We start from the raw sequence: 26,469 nt of genomic DNA on the forward strand, positions 1-26,469 counted from the left end.
TAGGTGAATGAAGAATACAATATTAAATTAATACATTAAACAATGATTATAAATAGCCATAGATTAGGGGCTGGAGAACTGGCTCAGTACTTAAGGGCACTTGCTGTTCTTCTAAAGGGTCTGAGTTCAGTTCCTAGCGAACATGTCAGATGGCTCACAGCCTGCTGGAAACTCCAGTTCCAGAGGATCTGACAACCTCTTTTGGTCTCTTTGGGCTCCTACACATGTATTAATACACACACACACACACACACACACACACACACACACACACTCAAACACACACATGCACTTAAATACAATATAAAATAAATAGACTTAAATTGGATGGCTATCCAACTCTCAATTCTCCCAAGGGGCCATTTTTCAGGTAACCCCTCCCATCATTTGAGAAACCACTCTCTCTGCTGCTATTCTAAATGCTGGTTCCAAATGCATTTCTAGTATCCACTAATTCCTGAGGATTAGAAAAGTGAAGTTCTGCTTAGAATTTTTTCAATATAGTGCTGACGTAGAGAAACTTCCAAAACATCATTTTAAAGAGAAATGCACATTCAAAATATGAGTAGTTCCTTTACTGCTTATAGAGTTACACTTTCGGTGTTTTTCACTACAGAATGATTCCGAAATTTTGTTAACTCAATAGCTAATCTCATTTATGCAGCTACTCAACAAATGAGTTGCATTAAGTAGTTCATCTAATTTATCAGTTATTTGTTTTATGAAATTGAAGCATACGGTTCAGACGAGGCATTTTAGTTATATCTTCCATGTTCACATGCAAATCAAATGCAGTGAGTTTTTAATCCTAGCTTGTCCTAATCAGCCTTGAACAGGTGCTTGGCAAATTGTCTTGTACAAAGTGAATTTACAACCTTATGCGAATACTTTTCACGGCCCCTCTATTTTCAGATTATGTTTTTGTTGTTACATGCTGGGGAATGAACCCGAGACCTCATGCCTGCTAGGAGAACACCATAAATTCCCAGCACATACACTCTTTAAGAAACAAGCAACCAAGCAAAAATTACATACAAAACAGATATATTTTAAAAGACTTTTTTCAGAACTTCTCTAAGCTTCAAGGGTACAAGGGTAGGACTATTAATATTTATTAAATGTTTCCTGAGACTCACACTCACAGTGAACATTATTAAAACCCTCTGCTAAGTTCTTAATGTGAAGACGTGCTATTTCCATCTTCATTTAACAACTGGAGAAACTGAGTACAGTGAACAGAATAATCAACTTTCATATGTCTATGACCCAATTCCCCAAACCTATGAATAGGCTATGGTAAAAGGATGGATGTGATGTGATGAAGAATCTTGAGGAGTCTAGGATTGTAGCCCAGTTGGTAGACTGCCTGCTTAGCACGCACAACATCCTGGTTACACTCAGAGCTGCAACTTGAAATAGATGTGGTAGCACATGCCTCTCTTAGGGAGTTAGAGGCAGGAAGATCAGAAGTTTGAGGCACAAAATTCAAAGCCAAATTGGGATACACGAGACTCTGTCATTGATAATAAAAAGTAGTGTTGAGATTGGGAGATTATCCCAAATTTTCAAGGTAGGACTTGTATAATCACAAGGCTCTTTATTATCAAAAGAGAGAGGAATTGGGATTTAGCTCAGTAGTAGAGATCTTATCTTGCATGTGTGAGGCCTTGGGTTCTATCCCGAGTATCATAAAAAAAAAAAAGGAAAGGAAGTGGAGAAAGTTTCAGAGAAGGGGGGGTGACAGAAGCGGAGGTCAAAACAATTGCAAGGCCATAAACCAAAGAGGTGATGAGCAGTGCCTAGAAACTGAAAATGTCAAGGTAATAGATTCTTATCTAGAGCACAGAGAAGGAAACAGCCTGGAATGCCTTGTTTTTAGTCCAACGATACTAATCTTGGCCTTCTGACCCCCAGAAGCACAGCAGTGAATAGTGTTGCCTTACAGCAGCAGTAAGAAACTTGTACTCAGAGATTTTATCAAGAATCAAACAGAATTAAAACCCTAGTTAACCTGCCTGAAAAACTAGACTTTATTAACAAGAAAAATTCAGAGAAACATAAAGGGGATGAACAAGAATCAGTTTACAGTTCAGTCCATAAACCGTGCATGAGGAAGACAGTGAGGATTTGGTAACATCTAGCCTAAATGGTAGCAAATGCCCACCAGCATACTTTCTTTATGTTGAGGAGGAACAGGAAGTGGAAGTAGTGAGCACTGTGGTGAACAAAAGAGCGTTCAAAAATGGGGTACTAACTAGTCAGCCCCGGGCAAGTGTTGTCATGTTGGGAAAATGGGCCCAAGTACTGTCCAGTCTTTGATTTCTCAAGAGAAACAAGAAATCAAGTCTCTACCCAATACACGTGATTTTATTTTATTTCATTTTTAAATATTTTATATATTTAAATTGTGTGTGTGCACGCATGTGTCTGTGCATGTGTGTGTACGTGAGCATGCATCTGTATGTACAAGTGCACTCAGAGACCAAAAAGGGCTTTGGAGTCCCTGGAACTTGAGTTATAGACACCTGTAAGATGTCTGATATGGATGGTGAGAGCTGAACTTAGGTCCTTTGGGAGAACAACCAGCGCTCTTAATCTCTGAGTCAGTTTTTTCTTCCCTCCCCTCCCCTCCCCTCCCCTCCCCTCCCCTCCCCTCCCCTTCTCTGTAGTGAGGAGTTGCGGGCAGGCCTGCTTTTCATCCTGCCCAGCTCCTGCACGGATAGCTTAGCCCCAGAAATAATAACACATAAGCTGTACTCATTTAAATACTGCCTGGCCCATTATCTCTAGAGAGTTAGTTACTGGCTAACTCTCACATCTTGATTAACCCATTTCTAATAATCTGTATAGCACCACAAGGTGTGGCTTACCGGGAAAGATTCAGCATGTCTGACCTGGTGGCTGGCTCCATGGCGTCTGCCTCATAGGCCTCTTCCCAGCATTCTGTTCTGTTTACTCCGCCTACCTAATTTTCTGTCCTATCAAGGGGCCAAGGCAGTCTCTTTATTGACCAATGAAAATAACACAATAGACAGATAACCCTCCTCCATCACTCCTCTCCTCTCCTCTCCCCTCCCCTCCTATCCCCTCCCCTTCCCTCCCTTCCCCTCTCCTCCCCTCCCTTCCCCTCCCCTCCCCTTCCCTCCCCTCCTCTCCTCCTCTCTCCTCCTCTCCCCTCCCCTCCCTTCTCCTCTCCTCTCCTCTCCCCTCCCCTCCTTCCCTCTCCTCCCTTCTCCTCTTCTCTCCCCTCTCTCCTCCTTTGCTCCCTCCTCCTCTCATCCCTCTCTCCCTTCCCCCTCTCTTTCTAGACAGGGTCTCACTATATAACTCTGAGTGGCCTGGAACTTCCTAAGTAGATCAAGCTGCCCTTCAAGTTTTTTGAAGATTTTGTTTTTATGTTTATGTGTGTCAGAAAGTACTTCTGTGCACCACATGCATGCAGTACTGCTGGACCTTAGGAGGACAGAAGAAGGTGACAGATCCCTTGGGACTGGACTTATAGAGGGTTGTAAGCCCTCTGACTTGGGTGCTGGAAACCAGACTTTGGTCCTCTGGAAGAGCAAACAGTGCTTTTTCCCACTGACTTATTTGCCAGTCCTGAGATCTAGGTTTTATATCAATAATGTTATTATTTTCTTTTTTTATAGACTTTATTTTTTTAGAGTATCTTTAACTGCAGAACTAAATTGAACAGGGGTACAAGAAGTTCTCATAAATTCATTGTTCACCTTGTTTTTATAGTTTTGTTCAATCGCAGGTACTGTATTATTCTTAAAATGAGTATACTTGAAACATTTCTATATAGTTTGCTTTGTTATGCTTTAATGTTCCCTCTTGATGTTGATGACTGCACTCCCAAATGAGACCTTTTCTCTCTCCTCACCTACGGAGAGCTATCTTTTTTTTTTAATCATTTTACATACCAACCACAGTTCCCTCTTCCTCCCCTCCTCCCTCTCTCCCTTCCACTTCTCCTTCTCCACCCCCTTCTACTCCTCCTCCTCCTCCACCCCCATCCACTCCTCAGAAAAGGTAAGGCTTCCCACAGGGAGTCAACAAAGCCTGGCAAGTTGTTAAGTTGAGCAGGGACCAAGCCCCTCCCCCCTGCATCAAGGCTGAGAAAGGCCAGCTAAAATGCAGAGCAATAATGGAGAGGGTACCTGAACTGGCCTTCTCCTGAGATGAGATTGGTGACTACCCTAATTGTCATCCTAGAACCTTCATTTAGTAACTGATGGAAGCAGATGCAGAGAACTGTCTTATAGATATATTGAGAATGACTTGCTGACTCTTCCAACACACAGCGTCTATAGAAAGGAACTAGAATCTTGCTTTCTTTCATAAAACATGCTTATTTTTTTGTTCTCATCTGGGTTACTCAAATCTCAAACCTTGGAACAGATTTCACTGAGTCCCTCTATCTCATCAAGTACACTTAATCATTATGATTTAATGATGCTGCTTCCTGGATTTTGCCATGACTCTTGCTACTTTTGCTCTGGTTGAGGATCTGACTGTTGGATTACTGTACCTTTCTACAAGGTCACCTCAAGTCTGGTTCTATTTGTATCTGAATTCAGTCCTTTCTCAAGGCTCATGAGATCTAAGAGGATGTGGCTAGGGTTGTAGTTATATGGTAGGGCACTTGCATTTAGCTCTGGGTTTAATTCCTAGAACCACACAAAATTTTAAAATAAAATATGTGTCTAACCATGGTGCCCTAGTACTCAGAAGATCGATTTCCTTAACTTCTAAGGGGGAAAACATCAGACTAGTTCCTGCTATGGTTCTTGCCTGCCTCTCCAACATCTTTTCCCTTCAGAGTCCTTTTCCTCTACCTTTCTTGATAGGGCATCTTCAAGAGGTGGGGTAGTTTAATGACTAAGACCACAGTCTTAGTATAAGATAAGGCTTCATAGGTTATGCCTAAACACTCTGAACTTCACCTTATATGTAAAAGGGGCAACTTAACTCATTCACTGAACTATGGTAAAGTAGGCCTATAAGTACTGGCTAAACATTTGACAGAGTATGCATTTAATATGTGGTGATATGGACCATGCTGTCTCTTTTTATAGCCAATCTTGCATGGTAGTCCCTGTTCTTTTGTTTTGGAATTCCTTTCTGTAACAAGTATTTTTCACCGCTGTGATGGTTGGTGTTATAATTTATGAAGAGATAATGGGGTACTGGTCCCACAAGGGGCAGCAGTGGGTCACCCAAGTCCTTGGTGGGTCCCTTGGTTGGTGGCCTGAGGCCTTGGTGGGAGATAGACAGATATGCCAGATAGAGAGAGCTGAGCTATAAAGTTTATTTAGTGGGTTATGGAAGGAAAAGGAGAAGGAAGGGGAGAAGGGAGAGGAGAAGAGAGAGAGTCAGAAGCTACCTCTCTAGAAGAAGGGAGAGAGAGAGACACAAGAGATGCTTGCTTTGGTGGAAGTGGGCGGGGCTTCTCTTTTAAAGGGACAGGGTACCCAGGTGACAGACCAGACCAGCAGATTACAATTGGCCTTGTCAACTTGACACAATCTATAATTCTCTGAGAAGAGGGTCTCAATGAGGAATTATAAAGATCTTGTTGACCTATGGAAGACTGTTTTGATCATTAATAGGGGAGGACCATGCTCACTTTAGACACCACTATTCCCTTGGCAGTTGATTCTGAACTGTTAAAGAGAGGAGAAGGTGAACTGAGCACCAAGTCCTTATGGTGCATCCGTTTCCTCTCTCTGCTTGACTGTGAATGTGACCAGTTCCCACATGTTCTTTTGGCTTTGAGTTCTTCGCATGATGGGCTGTAACCTGGCATTATAAACTGAACTCTAACCCCAGATCACTTTTAGTCAGAATATTTATCACAACTACAGAACTAAAAGCTAGAATAACTACCCTACTATGTGCCAGACTTTTTTTTCTAGAAGCTGGGGAAATATTGAAAAAAATTCGATGGCATTTTGATTCAGTTAATTCCTCTTTTTTCTTAAAGGCTTTTTGACCCTCTTAGGTTTCATAACCTTTGTGATATTGTTTCCTGTGTATATTATTTTAGTTCTTTTGTTTTATTTTTTGACTTACCATGCTATATTGATTACTAATAAACTCAGCTATTAAACTGTCATTTTCTTGAAAGGGACAGCATTTAATTAATTTGTGTATTCTCAATGCCTGTATGTGCTTGATAATCTTTCATTTAAATGCATGGAGTGTTCACATAGCAATGAAAATAAGATTTCCTTGGATAAAAACAGGAACGTGATTTTATGATGTAGTTTTCATCAGTTGTTTAGTATAGATAGACAATATTTCAGCTCCCTTTGTTTTTTTGGGTTATTCCAAGGACTTGCCTCCTAATTCTGTTTTTAAAATTTCTCATAAAATTTATCATTATTATGGGGTGTGTGTGCATATTATGTGCTTGTATGTGAGGCATTGACAACTCTGTGGAGTCACTTCTCTCCAACTTCATGTGGGTTCTGGGGATGGAACTTGGGTCACCAGGCTTGCATAGCAAATGCCTTTACCTGCTGAGCCATTTGGCTGCTCCATTATCTGTTTTCATTTTTACGGGAAATAAATACAATTTGACTTCAAATTCAGCAATTTCGTGACATAAAGGCGGGAACGTAAACCAATGGAGTGGAACAGAACCCAGAAATTTATTTTCAACCAGTTTTCAGCAAAAGAACCAAGAGGATATCTATATCTATATCTATATCTATATCTATATCTGGTAGTGGAGATGTACATATATGAGTGAAACTAGCTTCCTATCTTTCACCATTAAAAAATAACTCAAATTGGATCAAGCACCTAAATATAAAATCTCAAAACTATGAAACTATTAACACTCGCAAAAAATATATGAAGCATTCTTAAATGGATTGTTATCAGTGAAATATATATATAGACATAAAGGTTATGGTGCTGGCTTGAAACCAGTTTTAGGGGGTTCAAGTCCTTCCTTTCTTATTTTACTTTTACAAAAGTGGGTTCTTCAAATGTGTGATGTATTTATAAATATGGGCCAAAAAGCATAAAATAAACAGGCAAACAGGATTAAATTAATGAAAAGAACTTCTGTATAAAAAGGAAACAATAAACACAATGCAGGGATAGTCTACAGAACAGAAATAATATTTTTAAACTGTTTGTTCACGAAGGGGTTAATACCTAGACTGTTAAAAAAAAAACCCTCAATAGCAAAGCAAAGCAAAAAACTCCTCAAAAGCCCTGTCTAATTAAAAATTGGTAAATGGTATGATTAACATTTCTTAAAAGAAGTTCTACAAATATCAAACAGCTGTATACACATGATCAGCATCACTAACCACAATAAGGCTAGAATGGCTAACATGCAAAAGACCAAAAGTAGCATGCTGACAAAGATGAAGACAGGAGAGCTGCCTTGTACATGGTCAGAATGTGAATCAGTGTCACTATTGGAGAACAGTTTCTTCACAAAAATTGGAAGTACAATTAGCATATAATCCAACAATCTCACTTATGTCCAAGAAATTAAAATGAGTATCGTAAAGGGATACCTGCATATCCATGTTGATTGCAGCATTATCAATAATAGGCAATGTGTGGAACCATGCAACATATCCATCCATGGATTAGAAGATAAACTGTTGGGGGCTGGAGAGATGGCTGAGAGATTGAGAGCATTGGCTGCTCTTCCAAAGGTCCTGAGTTCAATTCCCAGCACTCACATGGTGGCCCACAACCACCTATATTGAGATCTGGTTCCCTCTTTTGGCATGCAAGCATACATGCAGGCATACTTGCAGGCAGACTACTGTATGCATAGTAAATAAAACTTTAAAAAATGTATACATGCTGTAAAACTATGACATAGCATCCATTGTTTTTGGTAACATGGATGGAACTGGAGATGGAAATTTTATTGAGTAAAATGAGCCAGGCACAGAAAAACAGCCAATTTCATATTTCCCCTCATTGGTAGAAGATACAAAAGCTGATCACTTGGAAGTGGAACATAGACTAGGAGTCTCTTAGTATACGGAGGGGGCGGGAGAGGGAACGAGACATACAGTGAGGCAGGATGATAGGTGCACAGTTAAAGAGGAGGAAGTAGTTCTGGTGTCCTATGAGGCAGGATTAATTTCACTCTGTAATTATGAGATAACTAGAAGAGTTTGAAAGTTCCTGATACAGAAATGCTAATGTTTGGGGTGAAAGATATGCTAATTAATGATGTGATCATCACATATTATATCTATATATCAAATTATAGTAGTGTATGGCAAGAATAAGCCCAATATTAATGTATCAATTAAAAAGAAAGAAAACATCAGAAACAGTAAACTAATTTCAAGATACGGCTTTGGTGCCTAATTCTTTACAGGTTAGGATCTGCTTGTGTCCTGTTAGAAAATTCCACACTGGTAAAATTATAAGGATCTGACCCAATAGCCCTATGTTATTCTTATTTCTATTTCCATGTTTTCAGATATTATCATCAGTCACTTAAACAGGTTGGCCTTTTATTGACTGCTGTAACTTTGAAGTTTGCTTCCTCCAATGATATGTCTTCTGATTTGTGCTCAGTTGGGCGTTTGTTGTGTCAATTGTGCCCCAGCTCACTCTTTTGTTCTTTCTTGCTATAGGCCTCTTTCCCTGGGAGCTTACACTTAGTCCTGGTCTTACGCCCTACCAGTTTTCTTCAGAGGACTTTCACGGACATTGGATTTCGATTTAGCCAGGATGATTTTATGGTGAAACTACCAGTAAGATTATTGCTTGACTCTCTGGTCCTCCTAATGCTTATGTATTCTGTATCCTATACTGTTTGTTTTGCATGTGTCCATGTAACACTTAAGTAAAATTTGTCTCTCAAAAATTTAATTCTGAAATGTCTTACAGCCATTTGCTTCTACTGTTAAAAAGGACTAGTTCAGGCAACTTATAGCAAGGCAATACCTTTTGAAAAATATGTGTTATATGTTATAGATGTATGTATATATCTATGTGTGTACACTTAGGAATTTTTATTTTCTGTGAACAATGTATGGTTTATATATCTGAAATACCATGATCCTTAGCTAGCGTGGAGTACCATGGTTTTTATTTTGAAAATAAGTCTTTGCTAGTTTTTTATTGTTTAGATTAGAGTGCTCATAAAATTTGATACCTGAATCGTAATTTACTACATAAAGTCCTTTTGCTGTGTTCTGAGCACAGAAATTCTTTGTGTGTGTGTGTGTGTGTGTGTGTGTGTGTGTCTGTGTGTGTCTGTGTGTGTATGCATGTGTGCACACATTTGCATGCATATGTGTATACAAGATTGCTCATTAATAATGAAACCTTTTAGACAAAGAAGAATTAGGGTGTTTGGGTTTCTGTAGAAGCTAATTTTGGTTGATAGAAATGTTTTGTAAATAAAAACTGTTGTTATCTGAAGATGGTTAATGCATCCAGGGGTGGGGGCATGCACAGGAAAGAACTGTTTGAAGTTTTTAAACTGGATGATTCTCTGCTAAGTGTTTACTGAAATTCCTTTTGCAGTCTGATGGAGGGCTGTCATGAAGGGCAGTTAACAGTGTCTTTCTTGCTTATTTACATAGGTTGTTATGCTGAGCTCAGTTAGTGATTTGCTGACATACATTGATGACAAGCAATTAACCCCTGAGTTAGGCGGCACCTTGCAGTACTGCCACAGTGAATGGATCATCTTCAGAAATGTATGTTGTTTCTGCCCTTACTGTAGAGCCTATCCTTCATTCTATCTAGAAATTTTTCCTACTTGGGAAAAGCAATATTGGGTCTCCTACTTTTCAAGTACATATATCATTCAACATTTTGGTTTTCTTCTCAAAGATATTTCTAGAAATGATGAAGAGTCACTAAGGATGGCAACTGAAGGAGAAACCTAGGGAAAAAGCAGAGGATTCTCTCCCTTACCCCTTCCTGTGATCATGTAGAAACAAAGAAACAAAAGCTTTGGGTTCAAATCCTAGCACTTAGATCTTGGACAACATATATCACCTCTCCAAGTCTTTTTTTTCTATCTACAAAATGAGATTGCTAGTATATTACCTAATAGGGATCTTGGGAGATAATGAATACAAAATGTTTGACTCGCTGCTTGGTATATGGAGATCCTCAGAAAGTGCAAGTATATTCATTGCAGCCTAGTGGCACTCCCAAAGTTATTAGATTGGTCAGAGGTAAGGGCTGTGGCCTTCCAGGTAGAATAAAGCCTGTGATTTAAGTGTCTTGACTTACAATCTCACGATATGAGAACTCTTTTGAAGAAAACAATGATAACCACTAGACACAGGGTCACATTTCCTCGTCCTCATTCAAACCATGTGTTTGGCAGGTTCATTCAGTAATTCAGGTGTTCACGTGAAGTCTAACCATTAAGAGTGAGCAGTGCCTTGCCCTAAATGAAAGAGCAAATCTCTTGAGCTACATGCCAAACAGATGGTTTATATTATGTCTGCATTGCCCCTGTGTTCCCGTGAGGCATTGGTTTTGGAAACAACATAGTGCAGCCTTCCTTGTCATTTTAGGGCAACAGCACCTTTGGGATACCAACTTCAGATCTTTGGCAGTACCTGCAATGAACTATCATGACCACTTGCTCTTCAGCTCCTTAGATCATCATGCTTTGTGGAGTGCTGATCACGAACGCTAATAAATGTCGAATGACATTGCTGGTCTCATGTCTCTTTAGAACCTATTAGAAACTTCTAGTTTCTAATAGTGAACTTATTAGAAAGCAGTTTTGTTAAGTGCTGAGTTTGCTAAGGAAAGAAAGACACTGGTGTTCCAGGTTGTACAGCCAAGTACTCAGCACATGGCATCTTTTAGAAAGAGTTTCTGTGAGTGTCCAAGGACTGAGTCCAGATATGTAGAAATACACATTCAAGGATTTCCAGTCTGCTTTTTAGTCTCTTGGGGGTTTAGATGTAGAGTTAGCATTAATTGTCAGGGGTAGTGCCAAGTTTTCCTAGTAAAGTTTGTAGCATACGTGTCTGTTGTTTATTTCCATATGTAGAGCAATACACATTACTGATCAAATTTTGATATATTAAGAGTTTCCATCAAAGATCCTCTGGCTTTTTACAGGCCATAGAAAAGTTCGCTCTTACAGTGAAGGACGTGGCTCAGATGTTGCAATCCTTTGGAACAGAGCTGGCTGAGACAGAGCTACCAGATGATATTCCTTCAATAGAAGAGATTCTGGCAGTTCGTGCTGAGAGGTATCAGATGTTGAAGGTATGTCTGTTTAGAAAAGGAACACACAGATTTTACCCTATCATCCTGCTCCTTGAAGTCTTTTTGTGTCGAATTAAGAATGAAATCCAGGACCTCCTGAGTGTTAGGCAAAATCTGTCACTAAACTGCAATCCTATGTCCTTGGTGGTTGGTGAGCTAGGGTCTCACTATGTAGCCCAGCGTGACCTGGAAATTACTATATAGCCCAGGATGACCTCAATCTTGGAATCCTTTTCTCTCAACCTCCTGAGTTATGGGGTTACAGGTATGCACCATCACACCCTGCCACATGGTATTTATTGTTCCAGGAAGGAGTTTAATGTGTTCGTTTTACATAGGGAAGATGGAAGGTACATTCAAAATATTTTTTTTTAAAGATTTTATTTATTTACTAAGTATATGGTGTTCCACCTGCATGTATACCTTCATGCCAGAAGAGGGCACCAGACTCCATTATAGATGGTTGTGAACCACCATGTGGTTGCTGGGAATTGAACTCAGGACCTCTGCAAGAGCAGCCAGTGGCTCTCAACATCTGAGCCATCTCTCCAGCCCTCAAAATATTTTTTATTTTATTTTGACTTTATGTTTCGGTATTTTGCTTCTATGTATGTACCCCACATGTGTGCCTAGTACCTATAGAGACCAGAAGAAGGCATCAAATCCCCTGGAACTGGAGTTTAGACGATTGTCTGCTGCCATGTGGGTGCTGAGAGCTGAACCTGGGACCTTTACAAGAGATGCATGTGCATCTCTTGAGACATCTTTCCAGTCCCTCCCCCCTGGGGGGGGGAATTGACTTTGTTCTACTCAGTTCTGCCTGGAGTAGAAGAGGAGCAGTTCTGGCAGTTCGACTTTTAGAGGCACTTTCCTCAAAATGCAGGAAAATTTGGACAAGGGAAATCAGACAGCTGGGTGTAGTATTTGTCTCCCTTGCCCATAAAATGCATGTTGGGTGCCCTGTCAGTTTTAAGTTCTATATCGGGTGTGATGTTTAAATGAAGATGTGAGAAACCAAATGTTTGTATCATAATCTAGAAGCAAAACCCAGTATGCAATAAGGTGACGACGGTGATGATGATGGTAACGATGATTCATGATTATTTTGTAGTTGTTCTTTGAGACAGACTTTCTTGTAGCCTGGACTGATTTTAAGCACACAGCTGTAGGTGCCCTTGAACTACTGATTCTCATGCTTTCACCAGGTATAAGCATGTGATGCCACTCATGGCTTGGCTTGCCCGACTAATTTGTATGCAGCTGTAGGGATGATGTAATGAGATAAGTATGTAGTATACATGCAATAGATTTTTAGCACATAGTTTGTGGTTTATTAATATTTGTGTGATTTTTATTTATTTATTTTTTTGGTGCTGGGAATTAAACTTAGGGCCTCATACATGCTAATTACATTTTTTCCTTTCCTTTTCTTTTTTTAAAAGATTTATTTATTATGTATATAGTGTTCTGCATACATGTCTGTCTGCCAGAAGTGGGCACCAGATCTCATTACAGATGGTTGTGAGCCACCATGTGGTTGCTGGGAATTGAACTCAGGACCTCCTGAAGAGCAGTCAGTGCTCTTAACCTCTGAGCCATCTCTCCAGCCCCACATTTTTTCCTTTTCTACCACACTACCTATTCTTTATGCCAAATATCTGCTCATAACATTGTAAGTTGTTTGGACCTTTCGAAGGAAATCTTGGATCACTTAGATATCTGATGAATGTCTGTGTTTATAGATGTCCCAAGCATGTACTTACTTAAACACACATGTGAACTAGAATACGATTTAAGGCACGAAGTGATTGGTAATAATTAATGATTATTAAGAAAGGTATGCAATTCTTTCTGAATATGCATTAAATATGCTTTGTAACTTTATGATTTCTGCTATTGTAGTTGTTATTGTGTTAATATGGTTTGACCTGAGCACATTAAAAATATTAGCAGAATAGAACAAGATTGGTTGGAACTTTCTAACCAATGCTGTCAGTAACAGGAAGCTAGAAACAGCATGATTGGTACTTCTGTCTCTAACGTCTTATTTGCCAGCTGGGGACTCCAGTCTGTTTGTAAGACAGAAGCTTCTTTGAAGCTGACATTTGTGTGAGTGTTTATGCCATGTGTTTGCCAGTGCATGTGTGTGAAGGCCGGAGGATGTTATTCTTTCTCATTTGACATCCACTTTGCCTTTGTTTGTTATTTTGTTTCTTAATGTATGCGGATGGTTTGCTTGCCTGTTGTCTGTGCACCATATCTATGCAATGCCCATGGAAGACGAGAAGAGTGTGTCAGATCCCCTGGAACTAGAGTTAGAGGCAGTTGTGAGCCTCAATGTGGGTGCTAGGTGTTGAACCCAGGTCCTTTGGAAGAGTAGTCAATGCTCTTAACCACAGAATCATCTTTCCAGCTTCCTACCTTGTTTTCTGGGACAGGGTCTCTTAGTAGCCTAGGACTTAGTAGGCTCTGTTGGCTGACAGTGAGCGTCAGGGATCTGCTTAGATCTATCTCCCTGGCACATGTATTCTAAATGTACACCATCACATCTGTTTTTTTTAAATATGTGTTTTGGATATTGAACTTAGACCTTCGAGCTAAGCATTTAACCAACTGAGTCATCTCCCTAGCCACAGAGCCTCACACTTGCAGATTCTGTGGTCCTGAAACTGTGAAATCAAAGGCTGTGCTTGTATTGCTTGTATCTCCTGTGCTACATACATCCTCTCTACCTGTACATTCCCTTCAAATCAGTCATCTTGGATTACTAACTGGCTGACACATCCTGTTGTTCCTTTATATAGAATGACTTAACAGCTGTAACCAAAGAAGGAAAAGTTCTGCTCATGAACCTGAAAGTGCCTAACAGTGGAGAAACTGTCAGTTCAAGTCTTGAACGTCCTCAGCACATCAGTGGTGACTGGCAAACTATTAATAAGTACGTGCTCCCTTCTTTGAAAATGTACTTATATTTTCAAGCTAGGAATTTGACATTGTTTGTTGCTGTTAGGTATGAAAGTATTTCTGGACCTCTGCAAGTCTGGGAACTTCTTCTCTGGGTTGGTCTGCAGACATTAGTTTGCTTGCAGAGTTAAGTTCCCCAGACACTGATTTTTCTCTGCCTGAGCCAAGTGTCATAATGTCATAGACTATTTTTGCCTATAATTATTTTTTTTTGAGAAAAGATCTCACTATGTAGCTCGGGCTGGCCTGGAATTCCATATAAACTGGGCTGGACTTAAACTTTCAGAGCTCTGCATTCATTTGCCTCTTAAGTATTAGATTAAAGGTGTGTGCCAGTAGGCTTGGCCTTTGCCTATAATTCATTCATTTATTAATTAACTCTTTATTGTTTTCATGGAGAAAGTATTTATTTTGGCTTACAGTTTCAGAGATTTCAATCTCTGCTTACTTGACGCTGACACTTTGGGCCTATGGCAGAACAGTTTATCATGTTGGTTGGAAGTGTTTAAAATCGTAATGAGCTGACTAGGTTTAGCTGCATACCTGGCCCACAAATGGTTATTTTTAAATAATTCTTTGCCTTTTGTTTGTTAAGGTTGCTGTCTCAAGTGCACGATATGGAAACTGCTTTTGATGGATTTTGGGAGAAACACCAGCTAAAAATGGAGCAGTATCTGCAACTGTGGAATTTTGAGCAAGACTTTCAAGAGGTCAGTTGAAACAGTTCTTTCCTTGTGATGAAGGCCCTTATTCATGAGTGTTAGAAGGCCAGGCTTTCAGCATGCCAGTTTTCATCCTGGGGAGAATAAAGGAGACGAGTTCCTTGACTTGGAACAAAGGAGAGCTCTGCTAGCATCCAAGCCTTCATTTCTTCCACTGGGACAAAGCATTGACGTGTCGAGTGTGACAGGGTCAGAGTCTTTCTCTACTTTCATGTTCATCCTTCAAACATTTTCAATACAAAGTGCTTTCAAACTATAAGATATTTTTTCAAGGAAACAATGCCCATTGATCTTTAGATACCACATGCCATAGGGGTGGACATTTTCTACTAAATGCTTTATTCTTTTCTTATAGTAAGAATACTGTTTTACAGAATTGTAGTTATCAGAATCACTACATTCAATGACAGTACAAGGTCTTTATATTACGTGTCATCATTATTCTAATTCTTTCAGTACCATTGAGCATCCTTTGGATATATACCCAAAAGTGGTATTGCTGGATCTTGAGGAAGGTTGTTTCCTAATTTTCTGAGAAATCACCATACTGATATCCAAAGGGGCTGTACCAGTTTGCACTCCCACCAGCAATGGAGGAATGTTCCCTTTTCCCCACAACCTCTCCAGCATAAGTTGTCATCAGTATTTTTGATCTTGGCCATTCTTACAGGTGTAAGATGGAGTCTCGGAGTTGTTTTGATTTGCATTTCTCTGATGACTAAGGATGTTGAACATTTCCTTAAGTGTCTTTCAGTCATTTTAGATTCCTCTGTTGAGAGTTCTCTGTTTAGGTCTGTATTCCATTTTTATTGATTATTTGTTCTTTTGATGACCAATTTCTCGAGTTCTTTGTTTATTTTAGAGATAAGTCCTCTGTCTGATGTGGGGTTGGTGAAGATCTTTTCCCATTCTGTAGGCTGTCGTTTTGTCTTGTTGACCATGTCCTTTGTTTTACATAAGCTTCTCAGTTTTAGGAGGTCCCATTTATTAATTGTTTCTTTCAGTGTCTGTGCTACTGGGGTTATATTAAGACGTAGTCTTTTGTGCCAATGCTTCCTACTTTATCTTATATAAGGTTCAGTGTGATTGGCTTTATGTTGAGGTCTTTGATCCATTTGGACTTGAGTTTTGTGTATGGTGATAAATATGGATCTATTTTCATTCTTCTACATGTTGATATCCAGTTATGCCAGCACCATTTGTTGAATATGCTTTCTTTTTTCATTTGATATTTTTTGCTTCTTTATCAAAAATCAGGTGTTCATAGGTGTGTGGATTAATATCCAGGTCTTCTATTCAGTTCCATTGGTCCTCCTATCTGTTTTTATGCCAATACCAGGCTCTTTTCAGTACTGTAGCTCTGATAAAGAACATTTTTGGATTTAAAAAATTTTTACATTGCTAATATTTTGAAAAATATAGTCCAGTTTAGAAGTAGAATTTGTTCATCTTGAGTTTGTTTAATGTGTTTTCATGGTGAGATTGTCTACTTGTAGACTACCAGAATACTGCAGAAGTGATGTGCTCTTTTCAGGGTGTCACATCTAGAGGTCAGAAATATCCACTTATCCCGCTTTGCTGATGCGGATTTGGATTAACCAGTGCGAGCACTGTTCGGTTTCTTCACTGCTTCACCACTCTCTCTCTCCTTGTAGCTAGTAGTAAGGACATGGGGAGAAGATGGAACATCTCCGTTTTCCTCTTCAGATTTGTCCACCGAGTGTACAGCATTGTCCATAGAGCATCTGGTGATTCTTTTCTGACTCAGTCTTTGTTCTGGCAACCTTCAGTGATAATCTTTCCATGTTTATTTATCTACCATAGGAACTTCGATAAAGCAAGTTTTCCTTTCTCGTTCATTTATTTGATTCATATATTTCTAGAATTTTCGTGGCTTACGATTTTTTTGCTATTGTCTCTGTGCTCTCTCTGTCTCTCTGTCTCTCTTTCATGTGTGTGGTTTTGAGGCCCGAGGTCACAAAGATGTATGTCTGCATATATATGATTGCACATGTATACAGTGATCTTATGTATAATTAAGTAGGCATGAATAGCTAGGAGGCTACAACTTAACAGATTACATTTATTTCTGTGAGCAAAATAGCTGAACATATTTTCTATATGTATAATTTTCTCCTATTGGTGTTCTTGTTTAATAGCATTTCTTATGTAACTGATCATTGCTAACGGTGAATTCTTTTTTTCTCTTTTTAAAATTTATCTATTAATTTTACATCCCACCTGCAGGATCTGTCCCCATCCTCCCCTTCCAGTTCCTCTCTCCCAGTGCCCCGTTTCACCCCTAAACCACTCCTCTTCCATCTTTGTCAAGCAAAGGGCAGGCTTCCTATGAGTATCAATAAAACATGGCATATCAAGTTACAGTAAGATTAATCATAAAGGTGAATTCTTAGTAATTCACATGTTTTTAAAACCTTTATTTCTTGCTTGTAGGTTATGACTAAAATTGAATTTGTATTAAGTCAACAAAGAGAACTTGGTGATGTAACAGGGAACTTATCTCAGATAAAACAAAGACTTAAAAAAATAGAGAACTTGGATGAAAAATCTCAGGTAAGATTACATTTTAGTATTTGCTCTGTTTATGTTTTACTGGGGCATAATACACATGCTTATTATACTTTACCTGTCATAAGTATATAGTTGACACAGTGATACTAGCCTAAGTCCATTTTTATGTGTGGCCCTAGGATAACACTGCAGGTGAGTCATGTAGTTGTATAAAATTATGTAAGTTGTAGGCTCTACAATGAGATTAAATTGTCTTGGAGACGTTAGGAAAACATGTTTATCGAGAATGATACATAATGGGGCCACAGATACATAGTGGGTTTTAGGCCAACCTATTCTACATGAGACCCTGCCTCAAAAAAAGAGATATTTTGTATATGGAACCTATGGAATAATATAAGACTACGGATTGTCTAATGTTCATTATGTGATATACATAGTTGAATCAATCCCAGATCCACACAGACAGCTCTTCTCAGTCTGAGTAGCTGTTGGACCTTGGGTGAATTGATCTCTAGGCTTCAATGCCCTTTTCTAGAACTTGGAAGTAAAATGACCATCTCTATAGAGTAATGGGTGAGGATTGCTCTAGATGTATAGATTGTGCTTAGTATAGCCCCTGGATATTTAATATATACTCAACGGAAAAGCAATTGTCAGCATTCTTGTTAATTCTAGAGCTTAGATTCGTGACTTTAATACTTAGTAAACTACCTTTGCTCTCCTGCCTTGTATGTGACAGCAAAGCAATGCTTTCATAGATCTAGTCTTAGAAAAGGAACTCATGTTTGACCCACAAGCATGTGCAAATGCCAGCCGAGGTTGGGAAGTTGCAGTAACCAGTCAAGGAGTTAGGCGTGTGGCCCTCTGTGCTGTGTTGCCCTTGACACTTCCCCATGACAGACAGAGTGGACAGAGAGGGCAACCTGACTTTGAAGTCAGGGGCTTTGCTTGTTTTGAATACTTTTTTCCAATGTGATTTAAACGTATGGCCCAGAACTTGCCATTTTTAAGCCCCCAGTTCCGTAGTTGTTCTAGTTTCCCTCCCATTACTGTGATAAACCATGCTGAGCAAAAGCAGATTTGGGGAAGAAAAGGTTTGTTCGGCTTAAAGTTCCAGGTCACCGTCCATCTTTAAGGGAGGCCAGGACAGAAACCTGAAGAAAACCCCACGGAGGAATGTTGCTTGCTCCCTTCCTCACTGGCTCACCCTCAGCTAGTTTAGATAGCTCAGGCCCGCCTGCCTAGGGATGGTACTGACCACAGTGGGCGGGGCCTCCTACATCAATTAGTAATCAAGACAGTCCTTCACAAACATGCCCAGACAATCCGATCTGGGAAAGTCCTCAGTTGAGGCTTTCAGCTCATTCTAGTTCAGTGATTCTCAATCTTCCTAATGCTGAGACCCTTTAAGACAGTTCTTCACGTTCTGGTGACCCCCAACCATAAAATTATTTTTATTGCTACTTCCTAATGGTTATGAATAATAATGTAAGTATCCATGTTTTCTGATTGTCTTCAGTGAATCCTGTGAAAGACTTGTTGGATGCCCCCACCCCCTGGGGTTGTGATCCACAGGATGAGAACCACTGCTCTAGGCTCTGTCAAGTTGACAATGAAACCTAACTAGGACGGTAGTATTTTCATATGTAAGACTGAATGTCTGGTGCATTTAAAACAGCAACTCTGTTTTAATTGTGGGTTTCCCAATAGCTAGAAAGGCCAGTCACTGCCTCATCTGGGCCTCAGTTTGCCTTATTTTGCTTTGGGAAACATTACCTATGTCGCTACCATGTTTCAGTCACTGTGCTAAGGGAGTCAGTAGTTGACAGAATGGAAGTGAAGTCATGAGAGTCCCTTCTGCTATTTACTTTAGGTACAGCCAGAGCGCTTAGGTGAGGGACAACTTGAATTAAGATTGAAATAGATTAGCTTTGGGAACCTAGTCTGTTTGGATGCTCACCTTCCTAGACCTGGATGGAGGGGGGAGGACCTTGGACTTCCCACAGGGCAGGGCACCCTGACTGCTCTTTGGACTGGAGAGGGAGTGGGGGGAGGGGGAGGGAAATGGGACGAGGTGAAAATTTGTAATAATAATAATAGTAATAGTAGTAGTAGTAGTAGTAGAAATAGATTAGCTTTCATTCGGCTGGTGTTTACTTTATGCTGGGTGCTGTATGTGCTTCTGTTTTATGTCTGTGCACACTAGAAGGCAATCTATATCCTGAGTGGAATGGTGTAGTTGACTTTCATTTTATATCCAGAAACGCTTGCACATCTGATGGTTAATGCCAGTTGTAGCTAATTGTTATCAGTGGGAGGTTTTTATTTTGTTTGTTTGTGTGTGTGTGTGTGTGTGTGTGTGTGTGTATGTGTGCTGTTTTACTGAATGCAGAAAAATGACATGGCATCATGTTTTATAGCCATTTATTTCCCCTGCCAAATGTATTCTTTAATGATGTTTTTCTTTCCCCCCCCAATGCTCTAAGAGCAGAGATCATCCAGTCCTGATTTTCCTCCCCTCTTTCAAATCAGGAGCTGTTAGCCAAGGCCCGGCTTGTGATACTACATGGCCACAAGCTTGCCTCAAATCACCACTATGCACTTGATTTAATCTGCCAGAGATGCAATGAACTCCGCTACCTTTCTGATATTTTGGCTAATGAGATCAGAGCAAAGCGGATACAGCTGAGCAGGACTTTCAAAATGCACAAGCTCCTGCAGCAGGTAATAGCATGGAAAATGACCCATTTCTGAAAAAGATCATTTTTTCTTTTTGGGTTCTCTAATTTTCACATTCCTGCGCATATGCCTTATGCTATACCTTTCTTATTCCCATATACTTGGCCATATGTTTTATAGTATCTTTTTCTTCAAAGGTCATGGGGTCAGGGCTATAGCTTTGGATTTAAATTTGCCAGAGGTCTTAAGGACGGAGCCTGCTTACGGATTTTAGTCTATCTCCCTATGTACTATTCGTGGCAGATTTCATGGAGTACTAATTTCGTCCTGTTCTCAATGTGGAGACCATGGCGGTGATGGCTTCCTTTCTATTTTAAGTCTATCTCTGAAACCTGGTGCTTGCTATTCTGCAGTTAGAGTACTGAAAAGCCTAGGGGACGTTTTGCAGAAGCCTGAAATTCCTTCCACATTTCATAGTCCGGCACTGAAAAATTCTTCTGCCATGCCTGTGGGTCAGACCTATTTTGTGATTAAGCAGTGAATGAAAAGATCTGGTGATGGCAATGCAGAATATAAACAGGAGTACCACTTGTCAGCATCACATCTGTGCATAAGCGTGCTAATCTGCACATCTCTTCTTCTGGTTCAAAAAAAAAAACCCACCCTTTATTCTTGTCCGTGGCAATCATTAAGCATTGCTATTATACTTTATATTTTACTAGGAGTTTCATATTTCAGTTATTGATTTGTAGAAAATAACATGCAACTGAACTGTTAGTGTTGAGAAAATGGTCAGACACCTGCTGCAGAAGAAATTACTAGTTATGAAATAAATGCAGTGCTTCCCAACCTTGGCTGTGCATCATTAATCAGTGGAGTGCTTTAATAATATGAATGTCTGCCTGGCAGCCCAGAGCTACTAAATCAGAGCTTCTGGGGGTAACAGCAGATACCATTTATTAACAGTTCTGAAAGCATTTTTCTCTTTGTTTCTTCCTTTCCTTCCTTCCTTCCTCCCTCCCTCCCTCCCTCACTCTCTCCTTTCTTTCTTTCTTTCTTTCTTTCTTTCTTTCTTTCTTTCTTTCTTTCTTTCTTTCTTTCTTTCTTTCTCTCCCTCCCTCCTTCCCTCCCTCCCTTCCCCCCTCCCTTCCCCCCTTCCTTCCTTCCTTCCTTCCTTCCTTCCTTCCTTCCTTCCTTCCTTCCTTCCTTCCTTCCTTTCTTTCTTTCTTTCTTTCTTTCTTTTCTTTCTAATGGCAAAGAGTGTCATTATGTAGCCCTGGCTGACTAGGAACTCACTCTATAGACCAAGCTGGCTTCAAGCTCACAGAGATCCACCTGAGTCTGCCTCCTGAGTGATGGGATTCAAATTGTGTGCCGTCAAGGCTGGCCTCTGAAAGCAGTTCTTATTGAGAGATAAGCTCCAGTGCACAGGTGGTTCAGTGAGTAAAGGCACTTGCTGACAAGCGTTACAACCAGAGTCGAATCCAAGAATGCACATGCTGGAGGGAGAGATCTGTCTCCCACCAAGTTGTCCTCCAACTTCTACATGTGTGTTGTGGCCTGTGTGTGCTTTGCACAGCCACTCACGTTCCCCTCCCCTCCAGTAAGATGTAATAATAAAAAAGCTAGAAAGCTCTTTTTTCAACATTTTAAATGATTTAATTATCTTTATTTTATGTGCATTGGTGTTTTCCCTGCATGTATATATGTGTAAGGGTGTTGGGTCCCTGGAACTGGTATTTCAGACAATTGTGAGCCACCATATGGGTGCTGGGAATTGAACTTGGGTCCTCTGGAAGAGCAGCCAGTGCTCTTAACCACTGAACTGTCTCTCCAGCCCAAGACAGCTCTTTTACTGGCAAACCCACATCCCCTTTATCCATTCTTACATTTGCTGCTCTGATTTTCACGGTTTTTCTCATCAGGCACGTCAGTGCTGTGATCAAGGAGAATGCCTCCTGGCTAATCAGGGAATGGATCAGTTTCAGACTAAAGAAGATGCTCAGAAAGCTCTTCAGGATGTGCAAAATTTTCTTCAAATGGCTGTGCCCTTTATCAATTATGATATTGAGAATCTGCAATATGAATTTGATGTGCTCCTTTCTCCTGAATTAAAGGTGAGAAATATTTTATTCAAAGACACACATACTAATTACCGTGGGCTAAGGGTTTACTACCCCACAGCTGACTTTATGTCAGTGTGTGGATCCATAGTCCTCGCGCAAGAGGCTTGAGGGATGATAGTAGTGCCACTGTCAAGTCTCAAAGAATCCAAAGGCATGCGTTGGCTGGATATGTAAGACTAACTTTCACCATGAACTCTGAGTCTGTTATTGTTATATTATTTGTTTGTTTGCTTGAGACTGTATAGCCTTAGTTGGCTATACAGTCACTGTATATATTTCACTGTATAGCCTTGGTTGGCTATACAGTCACTGTATATATTTCACTGTATAGCCTTGGTTGGCCTGGAACTCTGACCTCCTGAACGCTGACGCTAATAGTCTGACTCTATTATTTTTAAGTTTTTCAAATGTGCTATGAGCTTTCAGGTACATTTTGTTCTATATCTTCAGAGAGAGGCACTTAAGCGGTGTAGAGTGTTATGTCCACTTTTATGATGGATACATTTTTTTCCCTCAGTTTGTTTATATTGGACTTTGGTTTTATATTTACATAGAGAATACACTAATTTGTTCTGTTTCTTTCCTAATTTTGTTCTAGTTGTATTTTACGTTCAAAATAAGTTGTTTCTGTGTTTGTGTTATATGTTTGTATCTGTATGTATGCATGTACATGTGAGCACATGACATACAGAGACCAGAGATTCACATCCTATGCCCCACTTTGTGTATGGGTTCTTCAGATTCTTGTGTAGAAAGCTCTATGCCCAATGAACCATCTCTCCAGTCCTCAAACAGCAATTAAAACAATTATTCTTTTACACTATAATCTAAAGATATATTGCTTTGATACTTACAAATTAATTTATTTGGTATGCAGTATATCTACATGTTTGTGTGGTTGTGTACATGTGTGCATGTACATGCTTGTGTGGGTATGTACATGTGTTCATCTAAATGCTTGTGGGTATGTATACACATGTACATCTACATGCTTGTGTGGGTATGTACATGCGTGTATCTACATGTTTGTGTGGGCATGTACACATGTGCACACTGGTGGGAGCCCAAGGTTGACCCTCAAGATGGATTTTAGTTGCTCTTCTTATGCTGAGACATTCTCCAGTGAACTTGGAGCTCTCGTTGATTCAGTTAGCGTGGCTGGCCAGTGAGCTCCAGGGACGCTCGCTCCTGTCTCTGCTATCCCAGCCTTGAGGTGATAGACATTCCTGCCTTGCCTGGATTTTATATGACTGCTGGGGTTCTGAACTCAGGTTTTCATGATTACACAGTAGCAGGTGATTTACTGACTAAGCCGTCTCCCCAGTCCTGGAATTAAAATTTGAAATTGTATCTGAAGAATTTAATAGTAGTTGTTATGACTTATTTCATTTCAGTTCATTTCATGTTTTTTGAGACAAGCCTGGCTATGTAGCCTTGGCTCACTTGGAACTAGCTATGTAAACTAGGACAGCCTTGAACTCACAGGGATTCACTTACCTCTGTCTCCTCAGTGCCTTAATTAAAGATGTACTCAACTATGCCTAGCAGTTCATATAATTTTATATATATATATATATGTGTGTATGTGTGTGTGTGTGTGTGTGTGTGCGTGTGTGTTTTAACTGCATGTGTGTATAGATATATACAATGTACAATGCCTGGTGTATACAGAAGCTTGAAGAAGGTGCTGGATAATTCAAAAACTAGAATTGCAGATAGTTCTGAGTGGTCACGTGGGTGCTGGGACTTGAACCCAGGTCCTCTTCAAGAGAAGCCAGTGTTCTTAACTGCTGACCCATCTCTCCAGCCCCAGCTTATAGAATTCTTATGTAATCCATAGGCTCAAATGCAGACTGTACAACTCAAGCTTGAAAGTATTCGAAGTATATTTGAGAACCAACAGGCTGATTCCAAGAACTCAAAAAATAGATCTGAAAGTCCAGTGCAGTTTGTGATACCTGCACCTGAAAATTTGATGAGGTCCAGAGTCCCAATGTTTTTTTCACCTAAACATGGTAAAGTAGCTTGTTTTCACGTTTTTATTTCTTTTTTTGTCTTGCTATTGTTTCTTTTGATATAGTTGATTTATCTACTAAATTATTTTTCAATGCTGATAAATTTAAAATCTTTTAGCTTCTTAGTGCATGTTTAAACATTGTTGTACAAGACAGAAGTCAGAATGCGATTCCTTTCTGTTCATAAGCCATAGTAGTAACACTGAATTGGACACCTCAGCGTGGAGTATTGTAGCTTGAGAAATGAGTGTGACAATTTTTCAGCATCAGACTTTAATTTTTTCCTTCAGCAGTTAGAGAAAAGGACATGAAGCTTATATTTACATACATGTAGTTACAAGTATAATACTCATTGGTACTCCAGTAAGCTATTATTATGTAATTTGTAGGCTCAAATGCAGACTGTACAATTCAAGCTTGAAAGTATTTCAAGTATATTTTAGAACCAGCAGACTGATTCCAAGAACTCAAAAGATAGACCTGAAAGTCCAGTGCAGCTCGTGATAGCTGCACCGTATGTGATACTTGCATACGAATGTCTTATATAATAGGTTTGATTGCCTTTTCTAAATAGATGCTGGTAAATGCTAATTGTGTTAATAATTTCTTGTTACAGATTCCATTTTCATGTTTTACTCTCTGAAGTCTATTTAATTGTGTACTCTCCTATTCCTTTCTAAGTTCTATAGGAAAAATAATAATTCTTATAAAGGTGTTGAATTAGTGTGAAAATAAGAATTATTCCCCCAAGGGTTTCTTGGAGCTACCTCTGCAGCTTTTGGGGAGAGAGCAGTTTTGGTCTTTTGTACAAGTTAGGTTAGTAGGAAAGGTGAACATATGACTAAATTCAGTCTCTTTGACCTAAATTGAATCGGTCATTTTACTAGTGTACGAAACTATGTTGAAATGCAGAGAAGCTTGAACCAGAGGTAATGAATAAATAGAACTCATCTCCAGCATGGATCAAATTACAAATGCAATGGATGTTATATGGTTAGTAATTCCAAAATACATACATATACTCAAAATAAGACTGTGTGAGCAATGGTGTAAATAAATAATGTTAACTATATTAAAAAACATACCAAGATACTGGAAGTATCAAAGGTAATGAAAAAAGTAAAAAAATAACAGTAGCATAATGAGCTGATTAAACTCAACCGTTGATACTTCTAAGCACAAAGTAGACATCAGTTCGATTTCTGGATACTTTAGCTGTGTGACCTTGGGCGGCTACCCACTGATAACTTCAGTGTCTTTGTCTGTAAAGTAGGGACAAATACCTTCTGATTTAAGAGGTAATTATAATGAGAAAGTGAAACAGAATGCAGAAAATAACAATTACTCACTAAATTGGACTCTCCCTTCCTTCTGATTAAATCTCCTTTCTTAGCAGACCCCCAAAGCTTAAGTCTCCCTGAAACAGAGCACTTTGGTTGGTGACCAGGCTGTTCAAGACCCATTCATGGCATTAGTCATTCAAAGAAAATTTTGTTTTGTATTATTTCATTTTTCTTTCTTTCTTTCTCGTATTCTTATTTAATGGCATTACACTTTCTTTCTGCAGTGGGAGTTGGATATTCTTTCTTTCAAGCATGTAAACTTTTTTCAAAAGGTACCCATCTTTATTATATTACTTATCATCAATACAGTTTATGAGTTTGTACACATGAAAAACCAGTTTGGCACATAAAAACAGCAGCAGTTCATTCATGAATTCTACCTTCAAATAACTTTATCTATTTTTTTCATATCAACCATCCATTATTCTCTTTTGACATTGAATTTTCCTTGAAAAATGACTATGTAAAGAATAAAGTATGCTTCTAAAGTCAATTTTCTTTCATAAAACGACCACTTAACCAAAAGAGAGAGGAGGCAGGAGAGATGGCTCAGTGGTTAAGAGTACTCCCTGCTCATCCAGAGTACCCTGGTTCACTTCCCAGCATCCACATAGCAGCTCACAACATCCTGTAATTCCAGGGCATCTAATGCCCTCTTTTGGCTTCTGTGGGTACCGATAGACTCACCTGCCTACCTACAACTCACATAGACATAATTCAAAGTAAATAAAAATATATCTTAAAAAGAAATAGTTTAGTGAAATTAATGTGAATCAGGGTTTTCTTCAGTTTAAAGACTCACACCACTCATATCCAGATATTTGTTGGAAATAGCTTG

General features: G+C 39.4%; 1 protein-coding gene across 7 annotated transcripts in view; it reads left to right on the forward strand.

The window, feature by feature from the left end:
* Mcf2 (MCF.2 cell line derived transforming sequence) overlaps positions 1-26,469 on the forward strand; it is a 104,314-nt gene that overhangs the window by 36,387 nt on the left and 41,458 nt on the right. For 4 of the 7 annotated variants that reach the window (XM_087902672.1, XM_087902675.1, XM_087902674.1 and 1 more), the window contains 10 exons: positions 8,631-8,750; positions 9,588-9,704; positions 11,098-11,247; positions 14,052-14,185; positions 14,807-14,921; positions 17,388-17,507; positions 20,001-20,192; positions 22,073-22,264; positions 24,114-24,288; positions 25,856-25,903. In XM_087902672.1, coding sequence (XP_087758798.1) covers positions 8,631-8,750; positions 9,588-9,704; positions 11,098-11,247; positions 14,052-14,185; positions 14,807-14,921; positions 17,388-17,507; positions 20,001-20,192; positions 22,073-22,264; positions 24,114-24,288; positions 25,856-25,903 — 1,363 coding nt within the window. The remainder of the gene's footprint in view (positions 1-8,630; positions 8,751-9,587; positions 9,705-11,097; positions 11,248-14,051; positions 14,186-14,806; positions 14,922-17,387; positions 17,508-20,000; positions 20,193-22,072; positions 22,265-24,113; positions 24,289-25,855; positions 25,904-26,469) is intronic. The other 3 variants (XM_087902673.1, XM_087902676.1, XM_085685107.2) reach the window with 2 other exon arrangements.

The sequence above is a fragment of the Myodes glareolus genome, chromosome X (assembly GCF_982192425.1).
Source record: "Myodes glareolus chromosome X, mMyoGla1.1, whole genome shotgun sequence".
In the NCBI taxonomy this organism is placed as follows: Eukaryota; Metazoa; Chordata; class Mammalia; order Rodentia; family Cricetidae; genus Myodes; species Myodes glareolus.